General features: G+C 35.5%; 1 protein-coding gene and 1 non-coding gene across 3 annotated transcripts in view; both read left to right on the top strand.

The window, feature by feature from the left end:
• ITFG1 (integrin alpha FG-GAP repeat containing 1) overlaps positions 1–20475 on the top strand; it is a 234892-nt gene that overhangs the window by 171763 nt on the left and 42654 nt on the right. Inside the window, exons 13-14 of one of the 2 annotated variants that reach the window (XM_060132515.1) lie at positions 7303–7346; positions 15500–16027. In XM_060132515.1, the coding sequence (XP_059988498.1) occupies positions 7303–7346; positions 15500–15661 (206 nt within the window). In that variant the 3' untranslated portion in view covers positions 15662–16027. Of the gene's footprint in view, positions 1–7302; positions 7347–15499; positions 16028–20475 lie in introns of those variants that run through there. The other variant, XM_060132514.1, reaches the window with a different exon arrangement.
• Positions 13651–13753, top strand: LOC132510548 (U6 spliceosomal RNA). Its single transcript, XR_009537351.1, has one exon. It is a non-coding gene; the product is annotated as a U6 spliceosomal RNA (small nuclear RNA).

The following is a 20475-nucleotide window of genomic DNA, read 5'->3' as shown; positions in this document are numbered from 1 at the left end:
AAATGTCACTGTCTCAGTTAAGGAAATTCGGGTACCTAAGCTTCTGTGTGTGGCTAGGGAAAGGTAATGCTATCCTTCTGCCTGTTCCCTCACTGATTCCCACAACACCACAGATCTACAGAATGCTCTTCACACAGGGGACTCTGTGTGTTGTGGAATTGGAGGGGTTCCCTAGCTCCCCTGAATCAGAACTAGCTCCTAGCTCTAATTTGTTTCTCTTATTCCTGTCAGATACATTAGAGGTTCTGCATTCTGATTCTACTAGTACTTAACGCAGATTTCTAACAAACATATGTGAACCTGTATTTCGTTGGATTTTTAAAATTGTAACAGTATCTTCACCTTTCACTACCCAAATAAGATGAGACCTTTCAAAAGCTTTTATTCCCCTGCCTTCTTCCAGATTTTGTTGAAATACTGTCGAAGTTTATTTCTGGATGACTGATTTGGTAACAGTTACAACCGTGTTATCAATGATTATTTAAACTTAACAAGTTTTACTGGCTTTATTGTCACCATTTACATATATACCACATCTTTACCTTTATTGACTCGAATTCCTATTTATTTTGATGGAATGCTTCCTCAAGAGATTTTCAGAAAGTTGTACATAGGCTAATATATTTTCTGAGTACTGGTATGTCTTAAAATATATTTTATTAAGCATAGGATTTTTTAATTTAAAAAATAATGAATGAAAGGTAATCAATAACAGACAAAAGAAGTTTTCCATATAGAGTCTAAAATAATGTCTAAATGACAAGAATGGGTAGGATGGGGGTCTTTATTTTACACGTGATATTTGATTATAATATTTGCTTAGGATTCATGTGTCTTAAACAAAAACTAAAGACATTTTCAGAGACTGAATGTGAACAGTCACCCATAATCCAGGCAAGGATTTTTCATTTTAAATGCTACTAAAACCATTATACAGTATTGACCTTTATAGCTTTGACTTTATTCTACTCATCCTTGTCCCAACCTGCACATTGGTTTGGTGTTACAGTATTTATGCACAATTATTGCAGTTTTTTGGTTTTGGCATTTGTATAAAGTAGCTAATGTAACGTGAATCACAAAGCTAGAAGCCAAGGTTTTATACTTTAAATATCTTTAAGAATACATGGGCTAAAAAAATTGCAGAGGAAGGAAGACTCCCAAACTCATTCTATGAGGCCACCATCACCCTGATACCAAAACCAGACAAAGATACCACTAAAAAAAGATAATTACAGGCCAATATCACTGATGAGCATAGATGCAAAAATCCTCAGCAAAATACAAGCAATTCGAATCCAACAATACATTAAAAGGATCATACACCATGATCAAGTGGGATTTATCCCAAGGATGCAAGGATTTTTCAGTATCCGCAAATCAATCATTGTGATACAATAACTGCAGATACTTACTGAATTAGTCAGGATTCTCCAGAGAAACAGCACCAATAGAATACAGAGAAAAAGAAAGAGAGAGAGAGATTTATTACAAGGAATTAATTCATGCAGTTACAGAGGCTGGCAAGTCCAAAATCTGCAGAGCCAATGTCCAAGTTTGAGTCAAAAGGCCAGCAGGCAGTTGTAGAACCAGGAAGAACTGATGTCCAGTTCATCAGGCAGGAAAAGCTAATGTTCTAGTTTGAGGGCCATCAGACAGGAGAATTCTTACTCAAGAGAGGGTCTGGCTTTTGTTCTCTTCAGGCCTTCTACTGGTTAGATGAGGCCCACACACATTATGAAGAGCAATCTGTTTTACTCAGTTTACTGATTAAATGTTAATCTTATCCAAAAACACCCTCACAGAAACACCTAGAATAATATTTAACCAAATATCTGGGCACCTCATGACCCAGCCAAGTTGACACATAAAACTTACCATTACACTTACTGTTTACTCTCTTCATCAAAGAGAGTCTATGATCAAATGTGTAGTTTAAGAAGATGGATTTTGCAGCAATGTTCAGAAGAAAAAAATAGAGGTTCATCAAAAGAAATAGGTGTTCTGACCTGAGAGGTCAGGCTGAGGGTAACCACTGGAATACACCAGTCATCCAGGTGTGAGCTGATAAGACAGTAGAAAGAAAGTTGTAGCAATGGGTGTACAGAGAAAATAAGGTTAAAGCGTATAGCTTGGTGAGATTTTACATAGGTATACTCCCTTGTAGCCACACTCCAATCAAGATAAAATATTTCCAGTACCCCAGAAGGGTCCTTCATGTTCCCCTGCAAAAGTATAACCACTGTTCTGATCTCTGTCACCATAGATTAGTTTTTCCTTTTCTAACTGTCATATAAATGTAATCAGATGGTATGTACTCTTTGTGTCTGACTTCTTTTGTTCAGTAGTATGTCTGTGAAATTCATCTAACACATACATTTGTAAATAGAATCTTACTGAACATATCTGCCTTTGTCTTATTTTTTTACCTTAGCAAGAGAGTATAAACACCCTTTCATGTCAGCACTTAACAGGTCTCTCTCATTGTTTTAATAGTTCCATGTCATTCCATAGTACTATAGATGTTCCATAATTTATTTAGCATTTTCTCTCTTAGTGGACACATAGATAGTTTCCAATATTTCATATACATGAAATTGATGAGTTGAGGGGCTATGTTTTTAGTGTTAATAGACAATGCCAAATTACCTTTCCCAACAGTCATAGACGTTTATATCCCATCAGCATAACACTGTCCAGTTTACCACATATTCATCTGAGAGCTCTAAATTTTTATTTCTGTAACAAATTTGTTTTTAAAATAAGTAGTACATGCAAATGGTGAAAAAATACAGAAGAGTCTAATAGTGAAAAGTAAGTCGCTTTTTTACCCATGTTTCCCAGTGGTCCAGTTCTTTTCCCCAAAAGCAACCTCTTCTTTGTGTCTGTCTAAGATATCTTAAACACATACAAGCACATATGTTTATATGCTTTTATTTTACATAAATGGTAGTTCTAGACTTTGTTTTCTCCACTTAACAATATATCTCGGAGATTATACCATAACAATATAATCTAGAGCTACCTCATTTTAACTACTGAATAGTATCATGTGTATGGATACAACATAATTTAATGAGTTTCTTATTGACAGATACCAGCTTATTTTCAGTCTCTTTTTATTATAATTAACGCCACAGTGAATAGCCTATAGAATAAATTCCTAAAAATGGAATTACTAAAAAATAATACATGTACACTTTTTAAATATGCTCTATTGAAATATACTTACAGAAAAGTGTACATAAGTACACAGGTGTATAAATTTTGACAAAGTAAATGCACACATGTAAGTACATGATAAAAACATGATACCAGCAACCAGAAGCTTCCTCATGCCCACCCTTTTCATTACTGACCCAGTTCACCTACAGGTAACCACTAATTTAATTTCCAACACCTTAGATTAATTCTGCCTGGTTTTGAACTTTTTAACATGTGTCCCTTCATAGAAATCGTATCAGTTTAAACTTCCACTTACAGTGTAGGAGAATGCACATTTCCTAATACCTTCACCAACCCAATGGATTATTAAACTTTTTAAGTTTTGCCACTTGTAAAGTGAAAGTATTGTCTTATTTTGCATTTTTCTTATACTGAGTAAAGTTCAGCATCTTTCCATATGTTCAAGAGCCATTTGTATTTTTATTTCTATGAATGGTCCTTGTCCTTTTTCATTTGCTTATTGATTTATAAATGTACCATAGTATATATTAGGGAAATTAATCCTTTGTGATATATGTTGTAAATATTCTTCATAGTTTGTCATTTATCTTTGATTCTGTTTTTCCTACAGACATTTTTATTGGTCTTTCATTTTTTGCCTTTCTGTTAGGTATAAAATTGATTTTTTTCCTGCCTAGTGAGGTTGAGTGTCTTTCTTCCTGGTTTTTTGATTATTTGTACTTTTCTCTTCTGGATATTGCTTCTTGATATCCTTTGTTTTTATTGGATTATCATCTTCTAACCCATATCTGGAAGCTCTTTGTATATTGGCAATAGTATCTCTTTGTAATGTATATTTTTTAAAGTTCACAGCCCCTTGTCATTAGTTTTTTTTTTAATTTTATGGTATTTTTTTAATTTTATAACAGCTTTATTGAGATATAATTTACATACCATACCATTTGCCTGTTTCAAGTATACAATTCAATAGCTTTTAGTATATTTACAGAATTGTACCAACATGACCACAATCAGTTGTAGAACGTTTTCATCACCACAGAAGAAACCCTGTACCCTTTTCTATTTTTTATTTTTTTAACTTTTTATTTTATATTGGAGTATAGTTGATTAACAATGTTGTGATAGTTTCAGGTGTACAGCAAAGTGACTCAGTTATACATGTATCTATCTATTCTTTTTCAAATTCTTTTCCCATTTAAGTTGTCACATAATATTAAGCAGAGTTCCCTGTGTTACACAGTATGTTCTTGTTGGCTATCCATTTTAAATATAGCAGTGTGTACATGTCAATCCCACACTCCCTAACTATCCCGTCCCCTCACCCTCACCACCCCCACCCCGTAACCATAAGTTATTCTCTAAGTCTGTGAGTCTGTTTCTGTTTTGTAAATAAGTTCATTTGTATCATTTCTTTTTAGATTCCTCATGTAAGCGATATTTCTTTCTCTGACTTAATTCACTCAGTATGACAAAAGTAAAAATAGAGCTACCAATGATCCTGAAACCCTGTACCCTTTAGCTACCACCCTCAATCCCCATCCCCAGGCAACCACTACTTTCTGTATCCATAGATTTGTCTATCCTGAATATTTCATATAAATGGGTTCATATAATATGTGATCTTTTGTGACTGACTTCTTCCACTTAGCATAATGTTTTCAAGATCCATCTGTGTTGTAGCATCAGTACTTTATTCCTTTTAATTGTCAAATATCCCACTATATGAATATACCTGCCACATTTTGTTTATCCATCAGTTGATGGACATTTGGATGGTTTCTACTTTTTGGCTATCATGAATAATACTGTTGTGAACACTCATGTACAAGTTTTTGTGTGGACATATATTTTAATTCCTCTTGATATATACCTAAGAGTGGAATTGCTGGGTTAAATAGGAACTCTTTATCTTTTTAAGAAATTGCCAGACTGTTTTCCAAAGCAGCTGGACCATTTTACATTCCCACCAGAAATGTAGGAGGGTCCAGTTTCTCCACATCTTCACCCAAATTTGTTTTTATCTGACTTTTTGATTATACCCATCCTAATGGGTGTGAAATGGTGTCTCATTGTGGGTTTGTTTTGTTTTTTTTTACAATCTTAACCATTTTTGTGTGTGTGGTTAAAAAAACATGTAACATAAAATTTACTATCTTAACCATGTTTAAGTGTACAGTTCAGTGATGTTAAGTATATTCACATTGTTGTGAAACAGATCTCCAGAACTTTTTCATCTTGCAGATCTGAAACTCTGTACCCATTTAACAACTGCCCTTTTTCCCTTCCCGTCAACCCCTGGTAACCACCGTTCTACTTTGTTTCTTTGAATTTGACAAGTTTAGACACCTCATGTAGGTGATATCATAGAGTATTTGTCTTTTTATTACTGGCTTGCTTAGCATAATGTCCTCAAAGTTCATCCATGTTGTAACATGTGACAGGATTTCTTCCCTTTTTAAAGTTGAATAATATTCCACTGTGAGTGTGTACCGCATTTTGTTTATTCATTCATCTGCCAATGGACATTGATTTGGGTTGCTTCCACCTCTTGGATATTGTGAATTGTGTACGTCTCATTGTGGTTTTGGTTAGCATTTCCATGATAATGATGCTGAGCATCTTTTCATGAGCTTTTTATATGTCTGCATCATCTTTGGAAAAATACCTGTTCAGGTCCTTTGCCCATTTTTTAATTGGGTTGTCTTTTTATCACTGTAGTGGAAGAGTTCTTTATATTAGTAGTGTCTTTGCCAAATGTAATTTTCATGTTATGAATCAAAGTCTAACTTTATTTTCCTCCAAGTAGCCAGTTATCCAGTACCATTTATTGAATAATCCATCTTTTCCCTCCTTTAACAAGTATTTATTGAGCAAATACATTTGGCTAGGCCCTGAAAAAATGATAAAAAAAACTATGCAGAGCTTACATACTGGTACAAAGACAGACTTTTGAGTAAATAATATACTGTTTAGCAAGATAATGTTTTAATGAAGGTTTAGAAAAATCATTTGGGGACAAGTGAAAAAGAAGTACCAGTGTCTGCCCAGAGTTGAGGGAAGAGGAACAAAGGAGAGGGAGAAGTAAGGTCATGGAGTGTTTGAGAATAAAAGAGTGATAACTAGGCACTATGCTGGGGTAAGGAACTTAAACATTGAAAATTGATTTGCAAGTATGAAACATTTATTTCACTGTTTCCTCAGGTCGAATTTAATATAAACGTACTAAAGTAAATAAACAAGTATCTTCTTATGTGATGAAATTTGTCATGTTCATTTCTTATGCCTTTGCAGTTTATGTACCCTGCCTAAGTATAATATTTGTATTAGAATGATTATCATTTCACATTTGTAAAATATAAATCAACATAAGGAACAATTTTCCTATAGATATATTTGAACTAACCAATAATCACAATTATTATTGGTACAGTTCATGCTTACTGAACAGTATTATCAGCTGTCTTCCTTAAATTTATAACATATAGCATATTTAATAGCACATAAAGTCTGCCTTCTTATAAAGGAATTACTTCACATGAGTGTAGTTATGTTTCAAAATTCATGTTAGTTATAGAAAGAATGTTCAGATATCCTAACCTTTTCTTTTTTGGTAATTATAGAATAAATATGTCATTAAATTATTTTTGTTATAGACCCATCAATTATTTTATAGTTATGTTCTCCATAAAAGTTATCAAGGGAGCCCAAACTTTTTTACCCAGAAAATTTGACTAGATAAATTGAAATAGTCTAGTTTGATATGAAGTGTTAAATGTTCTATTTTGTTTTTTTCAGTATAAATTTTAATTGGTTTGCATTTGGCAATTCTCTGTCAGATTCTAAGTCATCCTTGGAATGTAGCTAACCAATTGGAAAATAGAACCAACAGTAGGTATGATATTATAACCATAATTAATTATATCATCTATATATTCCACAAAATGGCAGCAGCTTGACTGCTTAATAAAGGCTTTTGAAATATTGGCCTAAAGTGAACAAAAGAAATTTAATTTACTCAGATCTAAAGAAATTGAATTGGTTTTTGCTTGACCATGAATCAATAGGGCATATTAATATTATAACAGTAATAATAGGCTTTTTTTAATTTTTCCACAGTTCTTAGTGGTCTCTGTCCTAATGAATGTCCTCGTAAGATAACAGTAAGTAACCTTAACTTTCAGTTGTAAATATTTCTGTGAAAGTTCTCTGCATGATAGATACACACAAAATAGTTGTTATAGGTTAAATCAAATTGATGTTACTTTTAGAAGTGATTAAAGTATCCTTCAGTGCTCAAGTAAAGTTTACTGGGAATAAAGTACCTTTCCTAAAAACTGTCTCACCTCAAGGTTCACTTCCTTAATGAAGTCTTTTCTGATACTCTTGGAAAAATGAACACACCTCCCACTATTTCTGGGCATACTGCTGCCATTTTGGCATATATAATACCTTTTTAATTATTTATTTATTTATTAATTATTTGGCTGCATCAGGTCTTAGTTGCAGCACACCGGATCTTTCTAAAGCATGCAGGCATAGTTGCCCCATGGCATGTGGTATCTTAGTTCCCCAACCAGGGGTCAAACCCACATCCCCTACATTGGAAGGCAGATTCTTAACCACTGGACCACCAGGGAAGTCCCTTGGCATATGTAATACTTGATCACACTTGATCACACTTCATCTGTTTATATTTAATACTTGATCACACTTTATCTGTTTATATTTAATGCCTCTCCCCAGGCTGTAATCCTTTGAGGTCAAGAACCATGCCATCATTGTATACCTCGTTCATAGCACAGGGTCAAGCATATAGTAAACAATTAATGAATTTTTTTGGTTTAATCTTAATATCGGCTAGCTGTCTAATGGAATGTTTCCATGAAATAACAGAATGTGAAAATAATTAGGCTTAGGTTTTGAAATTGCCAGTTCATGTAAATTATAATAAGAATATTACATTATATTTGAAAGCATGAGCATGTGTGTGTGTGTTTGTGTTTGTGTTGGTATATCCCAATTTGAGCCCTCATAGTAACCCTTGTTACATAAGGAATTATCCCCCATTTAAAGATGAGGAAACTTGAGGCTCAGAGAAATAAATTATCCAAAATCATAGAGCCATTAAGTAGTGGAACTAGAACACAGAACTAGGTGTTCTGATTATATTGTCATATTTTTACTACACCTTTAAAGCACTGCTTCATTATCAATGTTTTATGTATGGTTGGGAAACTTCCCATATTTAGGACATGTGGAAGCAGACCCTGACCCAGAGATTTGCGCGCAAAGATTTAGTCTAGACTATTCTTGAGAGCAAGGCTTCTGGAGTAGTGAGGAAAGCAGGTCTATCAGATGTGAAGCAAGGCTGGTTTTTCTAAGATGGCCCAGATTGAAGCAAAAGGGCCATACCTTTGTATTCTGCATTAGACACTGCATGCAGGCAGTCCCCAGGAAGGGGTTATAATTTGTACAAGCCAGCTCCCTTTGGCTGAGAACAATTTTTAGGTAAGAACCTAGCTGCTGTGAGCTATCAGCAACCAACACTTGGAGCAGCTCGGGGAATATTGCCTCAGTCCTGAAGGGAAGGTCTGGACTGTGTCACCACATCCACTATGAACTATATGAGTGCCTGGTCAAACCTATCTGCTTTCATATCATTATAAAAATGTAGATATAATAGGGGAGAGTCTGAGGAGGAGAGATGCAGAGGGTATGTCAGAACTCTTTATACCTTCCGCTTAATTTTGCTGTGAATCTAAAAGTGCTATAAAAATAAAGCCTATTTTTTTAAATCAAGTGCAAGTCTGATTAATTGGAGGCCAAAGATTAACTTGGTTGTTCAGGTATTGTCTACCCAGTTTGTGAAATATTCAGACCCTTTGTTCCTCTCTTTTTCTCTGATTGACCATATTCCCATCGTGTGGCTCTTTCATTACCTTGTCAAGCAAAGAACTTTTAAAAAGTTGAAATTGAACCCACTCATTTTACCCACAAGTTCTAGCAGAAAATTTGATAGGAAAGGCTGTTTGCTTAAGGCAGGTTTTAGTTCTAAGATCACTAATGCTCCCCTTCTCCTTATCTTAAACTAAAAGTCACTTCTATCATATGTAGAACAGAGTCATTTAGAAAGTCATGTAAGTAAAGTGCAGCATGCACATTCTTACAGTGATTACCCTAACAGTCCAGCACCTTTGGGCTTTTCTGCAGCTGATACATCTGCCTCCCATTCATCCATTTATTACTTTCTTTGAAGTTCAGATCCTGTCAAACTGCCCTTTACATCTATCATTTTCCTTCCCCACTGATGTCATAGATCACAATTTTATGACAACCTAAAAGAAACAAATCCACACTATATTCCCCCAGTTTTCCATATATCAAATGTATTCCCACTTGTAAAATTATTTCATGATAAAGTGAGGTTTCTTCATATTGTTTTGACATCAGATCCACTTGATCATAGTCTGTTATGTAAGATATGACCCAGTGTGAGACTAAGAGGAAAAATGTGCATACCATATGATATTCTTTATCACTTGAGTTAAATTATGAGTTGAATAAATGCTCTTCTGTTGCCTATATATTCCCACCTGCTACAGGCAACCTATCTGATATATGGAGAGAGGAAATAATATTCAAATCAGCAACTAATCTCACCCAAATTCCTTTATTTCCATGCTGAAAACCCCAGAGTCTTTCATTTTCATTCAACTATGGCTACTCACTCCCGTGGCCATGTGGTGAACCTTATCTACCAGAAATGTTTTACTTTTGAAATCTCAGTACCATTCATCAACTCTCAAAAACTATTTTTCCAGCCCTCTCACTCTTGTTATTATAACTATACCTATTCAACTTTAAGTCTATTTGTTTCTTGACCTGTATCAACCTGTTTTCTTTACCTCGTTATTTAGCTACCGTATATCAACCATCACTTCACTACCTTTAACTCCCATAAAGCACTCTTCTTTTTACTCTACCTGCCTGGCAAAATTACAACCCTGGGTTGTTAATCCAGCTATCTTTCTTGTTCACTCCTAGATCTAAGCTACTGGGCATTTCTAAAGAGAAATATACAGCCCTGAATATTGTCACCACCAGTGATTCATAGTCATCAACCTCAAATGAGCATTCCTAATTGTATCATAATCTTATATGGATCCCTAGACACCCTTTTCTCCCATTCGTTTTCCCAGGTTACTTTCAGGATTTTCTCTGTGTCTTTGATTTTCTGCTGATTCAGTATGAAATGCATAGGTATAGGTTTTTAGGTATTTTTGCTGTTTGGTGTTCTCTAAGCTTCCTGGATCTGCAGTTTGATGTCTGTCACTAATTTTGGAAAATTCTTATATTATTTCTTCAAATATTTCTTCTGATCTTTTCTCTCCTTTTCCTTTTTTTTTTTATAAATTTATTTATTTATTTTTGGCTGCATTGGGTCTTCTTTGCTGCACATGGGCTTTCTCTAGTTGCAGCAAGTGGGGGCTACTCTTCATTGCAGTGCGCAGGCTTCTCATTATGGTGGCTTCTGTTGTTGTGGAGCATGGGCTCTAGGCACGCAGGCTTCAGTATTTCTGGCACACAGGCTCAGTAGTTGTGGCTCACGGGCCGTAGAGCACAGGCTCAGTAGTTGTGGCTCACAGGCTTAGTTGCTCTGCAGCATGTGGGATCTTCCTGCACCAGGGCTTGAACCCGTGTCCCCTGCATTGGCTGGTGGATTCTTAACCACCACACCACCAGTGAAGTCCCTTCTTCTTTTCCTTTTGGTAGTCCCACAACACATATGTTACACCTTTGTGTATGTAACCTTTGTGTAATTGTTCATGGATATTCTTTTCCAAATTTTCATTAGTTTTTCTCTTTGCAGTTCAGTTTTCGAGGTTTCTATTGATATATCTTCAAGTTTACTGATCCTTTCATCTTCTGTGTCCAGTCTACTGATGAGCACATCAAAGGCATTCTTCATTTTTATTGCGGTATTTTTTATTTCTACCATTTCCTTTTGATTCGTTCTTAGAGTTTCCATCTCTCTGCCTACATTAACAATCTTTTCTTGCATGTTCTCTGCTTTTTTCCATTAGAGCCTTTATCATATTAAATATTAAATTTCCGGTCTGATAATTCCAACATCCCTGCTGTATCTGAGTCTGGTTCTGATGCTTGCTTTGTCTATTCAAACTTTGTTTTCTGCATTTTAGCATGGCTTAAAATTTTTTTCTTGAGAGCCAGACATGATGTATTGGGTGAAAGGAACTGTGGTAGATAAGCCTTCACTATGAGGTTTTATGTTTATCTGCTAGGAGTTAGACTGTGTTACTGTTTGCAGTAGCTATGCTGTCAAGAGGCAAAATTTTCCTCTAGTGTCTTTCTTTTGTCTCTTCTGTTGTCTTTGTGTCACCCTACAGACTTCCTTTTAAATGGGTCTGAGGTTTGCAGTTCTTTTAACTGTAATCTCATTATTAGACAGGAGCCCAGTTGATGTGGTGGTGAGATATAAGACTATGGTAGGAGAAGCATCCTATCATCCTGTGTCTCAGTTTTTTAGTGAGCCTGTGTGGGCTGTGACTTGAAGAAAGTGCTTCTCAGCTTGCCCTCCTCTATAGGTTAAACAGGGAGGCTAGAGGGGGCTGAAGTTAGGTATTTCCTTTCCCTCGGGTTGATTAGTTTTTGGTAAATCCCAAGTTACTTAATCTCTAGTAAAATAGGTTTCCTTAAGGGCAAGCTGTTGTGAAGGAGAACAGAGAGCTCTGGGCATATTTTTAACTGGTTACTTTCCTCTCTGTGCTAGAAGCATGAGGGTTTTTTCCCCCAATCTTCCTCTTGAGAATTTGATGGAACTCCTGGAGGGAAAACTTGCAAAAGTGTGGCTCCCCTAAGACTGCCTCGCTTTCTCCCCCAGAGTTTTGAACTCTCAAACTAGTTCACACTGATTCTCCAGTAATGTCACAATCGCAGTTTAAGTGTTCCTGCCAGTACTGGCTCTAGTTTCAGTCTTCTGGTTCTGGGCTTCTGCTCCCAGTAAGCTGTGATTCTCTGTATCCACCTCTCCAGTTTTCAGGGTAGCAGTTTGCTCTATGACCTTAGTTCTCTGATGGGTCAAAGCAGAGTTGATTTTCAGTTTCTTCAGCTTTTTTTGTTGTGAGTACAGCAGTGATGACTTCCAAACTCTACGTGTCGGGCCAGAAAGAAGCTCTCCTTGCATTTTTATCAGTATTGCTTTATTTTGTTTGTTAATTTCTTACAGCTTTATTGCAGTATAATTGACATGCAATAAACTGCACGTATTTAATATATTCGATTTGATGTTATGACATATATAGTTTATATGTATATATACACTATACCTTCTTAATGGAGATATGTAGATGATAGATAATTAATGTGAAAATAATGAATATATCATATCCAAAAGTTTTTTTGTGCCCCTTGGCTATCCCTCCTTCCCACTTTCCTTGACCTCCTTCCCTATCCCACTCTTCCTCAGGCACCACTGATAGGTTCTCTGTCAGTGTAGCTTTATTTTAAAAGTTGTTTTTGTTTTCTTACTTCATGACTTTTTCAAGATATTTTCCTCTGTGACATTTATTGCTCTTTACCGTGAATTCATTTTTTAACTTTTTTTGGAAAATTTTTAAATACATATAAAAATATACACTAGTATAATAAAACTTCTTGTGCCCATGCTACCATCCAGCTTTTAACACTATCCTCATATGCCCAGTCTTATTTCACCTATGCCCCCACCTACTGCTTATCCCCCTTGCGGCCCCTCTTAGATTATTTTAAGGCAAATTCATCATATCTTATATTCTGTAAATACCTCACTGTGAGATAAGGACTTTACATATGACGCTAGCAATTCTTATTCTTCATAAGAACTATTTTATGTTCTTCCCAATTTTCCCTTACAGCCAATCCCAACTTCCAGTTCTTAGAAATTCACCTTGCCACCTACCTCAAAGAGAAAATAAGAATGTAAAATGGGAATTTCTTCAACTATCTGCAGTAACTTTGGGGAAATTATTTAACCCTTGTTAAGTCTCTTTCTCCACATCAGTATAATGGGGAAAGTCATAGTACCCACGTAGATTAGTTTCCTATTGCTGCTAACAAAGTAACCATAAAATTAGTGGCTTAAAACAACACAGATTTATTCTTACACATTTGAGGTCAGAACACTGACTGTGCTTCATGAGCTAAAATCGAGGTGTCTCCATTCCTTCTGGAGGCTTTGGGGAGAATCCATTCCCTTGCCTTTCATGTCTTAAAGCCACCTACATTCCTTGGCTCATGGCCCCTTCCTCCATCTCCAAACCCAACAGTGCAGCATCTTCCAATCACTGACCCTAACCCATCTCGCCTTCCTCATTCACTTATAAGGACGCTTGTGATTACATTGAGCCCACACACCCTGATAATCCAAGATAATCTCCCCATCTCAAGATCCTTAATCATGGATGCTTGCTTCAGCAGCACATATACTAAAATTGGAAGGATACAGAGAAGATTAGCATGGCCCCTGTGCAAGGATGACATGTAAATTCATGAAGTGTTCCATATTTTTAAGAGAAAAAAAGATCCTTAATCACATCTGCAAAGTCCATTTTCAACATAAGGAAATACATTTAGCAGGTTCTGGGAATTAGGATGTGAACCTCTTTAGGGCATGATTTTTCTGCTTACCACACTCCCACCTAAGTTTTTTATTAAGATTAGAGGAATTAATGTAGGTAAATCACAGTGGAGGCCTAATACACAATAAATATTCAAAAAATGTATCTGCTGTTATTTGTCAATGTTAATGTTTCTTCCCTGCCTCTATAACATCCCTTTATTAGTAAGGACAGTGAGTTCCAAATATTTGAGAAATGTTGGTGTTCTGTCTGCCTTCAGAATAGGACTAGAGGTCTACTTGACTTCTTGATTTTTTCTTGTCTTATTTTCTTATCTAATACGTATTAAATCTTTTTTAATACATATCACAGAATTTATGAAATCTGAATATGGAGGATATCAATATTTTCAGTGAAAGCTACCATAAACATCTGTGAATCAGAAGAATATATTCCTATTTCCTATTTTTTTCTTTAAATACTCAGATAATTTTTTGAATTTTTTATCCTCAGCATAAGGCATATTTTGGCCTTCCTCTGTGTTAGTGGAGATTATAGCTTCTTTCCCTGTCACTTGTTGATTCTTTTTACCAAAGCCTGGTGCCTTTTCCCACTTTATAAATTATGAGTTTACAAGCAAGCAGATGAGTACTTTTCCGTTTGAACAGCAGAAGAGTTTAGAAGTAGTCCTTTAATACTCTATATACAAAAAGAGTCTGTGCACATTCCTTTTAAATACCTCCATGAGGGCAGAGATAGTATCAGTTTTGCTTGCCAGTGTATTATAGAACCTAGCACAGGACCTTGTGCTTAACAGTTTGTCAGTTGCCTTCTGTAGCACTAAAATGTAATCCGTTCATCCACACCCATCTCTTTTCCTTTTTCCCTTGACTAAAAATTAATGCACCAATTATGCTGTGGGTCCTGCATACCTCTCAGGGACCTCATTCCATTGCTTATTCTATCTGGCCTGTGTATTCAACTCCACTTCCCTGTCAGTGCCTTCTCTTCAACGTTTAAGAATGCACAAATCTCTCCTATATATAAATGCATATACAAGTACCTTCCAAAACCCCACATCCCCTCTGGCCACTGCCTAATCCCTGTTTGCTCTTCCAGCCAAACTTCTTGAGTTGAGTACAGTAGGATCTCTCCAGTTTACTTCCATATCCTTAACCCACTGTTGTAATCAAGCCTTTGGCGTCACGCCACTGAAAACTACCCTTGATTCTGCTGACCAATTTTAGGAACACTCCCTTTCCTTGGCTTCCTTTACGCTCTCCTTTCCTTGATCCCCTTTTACTTCTCTGGCCATTCTCCCAGGTTCCTTTATGGACTTTTCCTCTGGCCATCCTTTAAATGTTGCTGTGTCTCAGGGTTCCATCCTAAGTTCTCTTCTCACTCTATGTGTACTCTTGAAGTATTTCAGTCTCTCCCCTGACTTTTTTTTTTTTTCTATTTGTAATACTGATTACTCCCAAATCTATTTACCAGCTGTCTCTCCTAAGCTTCAGACCTTTATATCTGAGTGTCTTACAGGGACCTCTAAAACTGAAATCTAGTGTGTCCCCACAAAAACCCACTCCTCTTCTCATGTTCCCTATCTCAGTTACCTTTTCCTTTCCCTCACCCCTCAAATCTACTAGATTATTATTCTCTCCCTTTAACTGTTCCTCCTCTCTATCCTGTTACTTTAGTTGAGCTATCATCATTTTTGGCCTGACTGGAGTCATCTGAGCCATCCTTCAAAAAGCAACCAGAGGGCTTCCCTGGTGGCGCAGTGGTTGAGAGTCCACCTGCTGATGCAGGGGACGTGGGTTCGTGCCCCGGTCCGGGAAGATCCCACATGCCGCGGATAGGCTGGGCCCGTGAGCCATGGCCGCTGAGCCTGCGCGTCCTGAGCCTGTGCTCCGCAACAAACCACCAGCATCAGTGCATCTCCTGGGAACTTGTAAGAAATGCACACTCCTAGGCCTCACCAAGATCTACCAAATAGGAACACCTTGGTATGCAGCCAGTGAATCTATAATTTAATAATCCCTCCAGGAGATTCTGATATATGCTAAAGTCTGAAAACCACAGCACTGGACTTTTAGAAAAGGGATTACTGTAAGCTAACAACCTTGTCTTCTTACACAGCAATTATGTATACTCAGAAGTGGAATTTCATCCAAACGTACATTCTTGCAAATAAATTATTCCTGTAGTTTTAGAATCCTACAGTACACTAAAGAAAATGAATGTTAACTTGATAAATGTTTCTGTTTTGATCAAAATAATTTTATTCACTCGTAGTTCAACATAATTGAAAATGAGATATCATTACCAAAAAAGACATTAATTTATTTGGCCAAAGTAAAAAGATAATAGTGCATACATATTGAGCACTTACTGTGTGCCAGGCACTGATCTAATTATTTTACACATATTTACTCAATCTTTACTTCAATCCGATGAGATAGGTACTATGATTATCCCTAATTTAAGTAGAGGGAACTGAAAGTTAAATAATTTGCCCAAGGTTATACAGAAAATAAGTGGAAGAGGAATAATTTGAACCCAGATTCTCTGACTCTAAAAACTACATTCTTAGTTTCAAAATTTGGAAAGCTAATACCTAAAATATTCTCATGACATGAAATATTTGGAATAACTCACAGGCCTTTAAATTTTTGTTTTAATCACCTCAAGCTGCCTTTACAAAATACAATCGGAATTTATTTTCTCACAGTTCTGGAAGCTGGAAGTCCAAGATCATGAGATCAGGGTGCTAGTATGGTCAGGTTCTGTTGAAGGCCCTCTTCCTGGCTTGCTTCTTCTCACTGTGTGCTCACATGGCCTGTCCTAGCTTTGTGCGCAGGGGGAGACAGAGAGAGAGAGCAAGTTCTCTGGTGTCTCTTCTTATCAGGACACTAGTGCCATCATGAGGACCCTGCCCTCATGACTCTAACCCTAACTACCTTCCACATATCATCACATTAGTGATTGGAGCTTCAACGTATTAATTTTGGGGAGGCATAAACATTCAGTCTATAAGAATTAAGAAAAGTATTTCAGAGAAGTAAGAAAGAAGTTATGTGAAATTTTCACAGATGTGTTGTCGTTATTGCTGATTGATATTCCCATAGTTTGCATTCCCGGCATATTAGCTTTTCAGGTTTTCATAAAGGAATTCAAGGTATGGGTATAAATACTTAAACTAGAGGAATTAATTGTTTCAGAAATCCCTAATCCTTTTAAATTGAAAATTCCTTAATGATACAGTCACTTCCCAAATAATAAATTTATAAAAATTGAAATTCTTTGGACCACCACTAATATAACCTAGGTATGTAAAAGGTATTAAAAGATACAGCAATACTCCTAGCATCTCTACTGTATTAGAAGAGACACAAAGTAAAAGTTATCCAAGTTTTTGCACTTGCTGAAGGTATAACCCTATTTACTACATTTTGTACTAAACATTCATATGGAGGTAAATGGCACTATTTAAGGGGGAAGAAAAATCCTGAAACATGTTTAATGCTATGACATAAGGGTTAAGAAACCAAAACACACAGGCACATGTACCAGTCATATCATTTCCATTGGGAAAGGCAGAGTAGGGATTGAATTACTAATTATGTACATGATACAGAGTACCAATTCTCAAACTTCTTGTTCTGAAGACTCCAAATAGTTTTTCTTAAGCGAGTTTTGTTTATCAGTATTACTGTATTTGAAATAAAAACTGAAACAACTTTAAATGTTTTTATTAAATCATTTTAAAACAATAGACCCATTACATGTTGACCTAAAATAAAGTTATTTTTATGGAAAAATAACTATTTTCCAAAATACAAAATGAGTGAAGAGTAACATTCCTTTGTATTTTTTTCAAATCTCCTTAGTACCTGTCATTAAAAAAAAAAAAAAAGATTCTCATATCTCCTTTTGCATTGTTTATTATTCTTTTGGTTGAAATATTAAAAAAAAAATTTAGCCTTACACAGCTGTATAGTAGAAAAAGAGAATATTTCATATCCTGTTCAGATAACTGATAGTATACCAAAACTCAACAGTGGCAGTTACTTAAAGGTTAGTTGTAATGTGGAATTTGAAACTATATCAGTGAACATTTCCAACTCTGTCACATTACCCATTGGTTATTTAGAAGCCTGTTGTTTAATTTCCACACATTTGTGAATTTCTCAAATTTCTTTCTGTTGTTGGTTTCTAATTTAATTCCATTGTCATCAGAAAACATACTTTGTACAATTTCAGTACTTTTACATTTATTAGGACTTGTTTTATGGTCTCGTATATGGTTCCCCTTAGAGAATGTTTCATGTGTGCTTGAGAAGATGTATTCTACTAAAGTTGGGTACAGTGTTCCATACATGTCTACTAGATCTAGTTGATTTCTAGTGCTGTTCAAGTCTTCTTTTTCCTTGTTGATCTTGTGCTTCATTGGTCTATCCATTAATGACACTGCTGTATTTTTAATAATTATAATAGTATCCAACAACCATTATTGTTGAATTACCTGTTTCACCCATCAATTCCTTATGTATTTCAGGCCTGTGTTATTAGGTGTATTTATGTTTATAATTGTTATGTGTTCTTGATAGATTGATGAAACTGTCCTTTTTTATCTCTACTAACATTTTTATCTTAAAGTCTGTTTGTGTCTATTATTAGTATGGCTACTCCAGCTCTCATTTGGTTACTATTTCCATGGTATATCTTTTCCATGCTCTTACTTTCAACCTATTTGTTGTTTTTGAGTTTAAAGTGTCTTTTATAGACAGCATACACTTGGATCATGTTCTTCTATCTATTCTGCTAATCTCTGCCTTTTGGTAGCACTATTTAATCCATTTACATTTCATATAATTACTAATTAGGTAGATTTATCTCTGCCATTTTGCTATTTTGTTCCTTATATGTCTTATGTCTTTTTTCTTCCTCTGTTCCACCATTACTGCTCTCTTTTGTATTATATATTTTCTAGAATTTGATTTTAATTCCCTTGTTTTTTGTACTCTATATTTGAAGTTATTTTTTTAGTGTTTCCTCTCAGAATTACAGTTTCCATTGTAACTTAGAAAACAATATACTCCATATTAATACCAACTTAGTTTCAGTAGCATAAACAGGCTTTGCTCCAATATGCCTCAGTTTACTCCCCCCTCCTTTGTGCTTGTATTTTCATACATGTTACATCTTCATGCATTGTGAGCCCAACAACATGGTTTTTTCATTATTACTTTATGCAGTAATGTTTTAAATTAGATAGGAGAAAAGAGCTACAAACAAACATACATTTATAGCATCTAGTAAATTTACCTATAGTTACCTTTACTGATACTTTTTATTTATTTCTGTGGATTTGAGTTCCTGTCTACTTTCAGTTCAGCCAGAAGAACTCCCTTAGTATTTCCTGTTAGTTAGGTGTGTTAATAATAAATTTTCTCAGTTTTTTTCTCACAATGTGTTAATTTTCCCTTCATTCTTCAAGGATAATTTTGCTACCTTTTAGATTTCTTGGTTGACTGTCTTTTCCTTTCAACACTTTAAATATTCATCTTACTGTCTTCTGGACTCCTGGGTTTCTGATGAGAAATCAGCTTTAATCTTATTCAGGATCCCTTGTACATAACAAGTTGCTTATCTCTTGTTGCATTTAAAATTCTCTCTTTGGCTTTCAGCAGTTTGACTATGATGTACCTTGGTGTGGATCTCTTCAAGTTTATCCTACTTGGTGTTCATTGAGCTTTTAGATGTGCAGTTTCATGTATTTAATTAAATTTGGGCAGTTTCAGACATTTTCACATCACATATTCTTTCTGCCTCTCCTCGCCTCCTTTCCTCTGGGACTCCTATTATTGTTGATATTCTTGATGGTGCCCCACAGGTCTCTGAGGCACTGTTCATTTTTTTTATGTTTCTCATTTTACTTTCTGTTTCTCACACTGGATAATCTGAATTGACATATCTTCAATTTTATTGATTCCTTCTTTTGCTAATTTAAATCTATTGAGCCTCTCTAGTGAATTTTTTTATTTCAGTTATTGTACACTAGAATTAGTGTGGGATTTTTTTGTGTGTATGACTTATATCTCTTTATTGATACTCTATTTTGGTGAGATATTGTTCTCATAATTTCCTTAAATTCTTTACATGATTTCCTTTACTTTCTTTGAACATATTTATAATAGCTGATTTAAAGTCTCTACCTAGTAAGTCAAACATCTGTGCTTCCTTGGGGGAAATTTCTATTGACAGCTTTTTTTTCCCTTTGTATGAAACATACTTTCCTGTTTGTGTGTCTCATAATTTTTTGTTGTTGAAAACTGGACATTATAAATAATGTGTTCACACTGAAAATCCCCCCCTTAAGTTTGTTGTTATTGCTGCTGTTTGTCCAGTGAGTTTCCTGGATTATTACTATGAAGTCTTTATTCTTTATTGTATATAACCATGAAATCCTTATTCAGTAAGTTTTAATTGTCAGCTGTGAGTGGACACAGTTTTTCTTAAATAAAGGATTGAGAGATTAGGGCCTTCTCAGTTCTTTTGTCTGAAAACAGGTTACACACATGTGTGGACTTCTAGATTCCCAGGAATGTATCAGAGGTTTTCAAAGTCCCCTTTGAACATCTCATTCACAGTCCAGGAATATGTCGGAGCT

Source organism: Lagenorhynchus albirostris, chromosome 19 (genome assembly GCF_949774975.1).
Source record: "Lagenorhynchus albirostris chromosome 19, mLagAlb1.1, whole genome shotgun sequence".
Taxonomy (NCBI): Eukaryota; Metazoa; Chordata; class Mammalia; order Artiodactyla; family Delphinidae; genus Lagenorhynchus; species Lagenorhynchus albirostris.
Note: the sequence above shows the minus strand (reverse complement) of the source record. Positions and strands in the feature narration are given on the sequence as shown.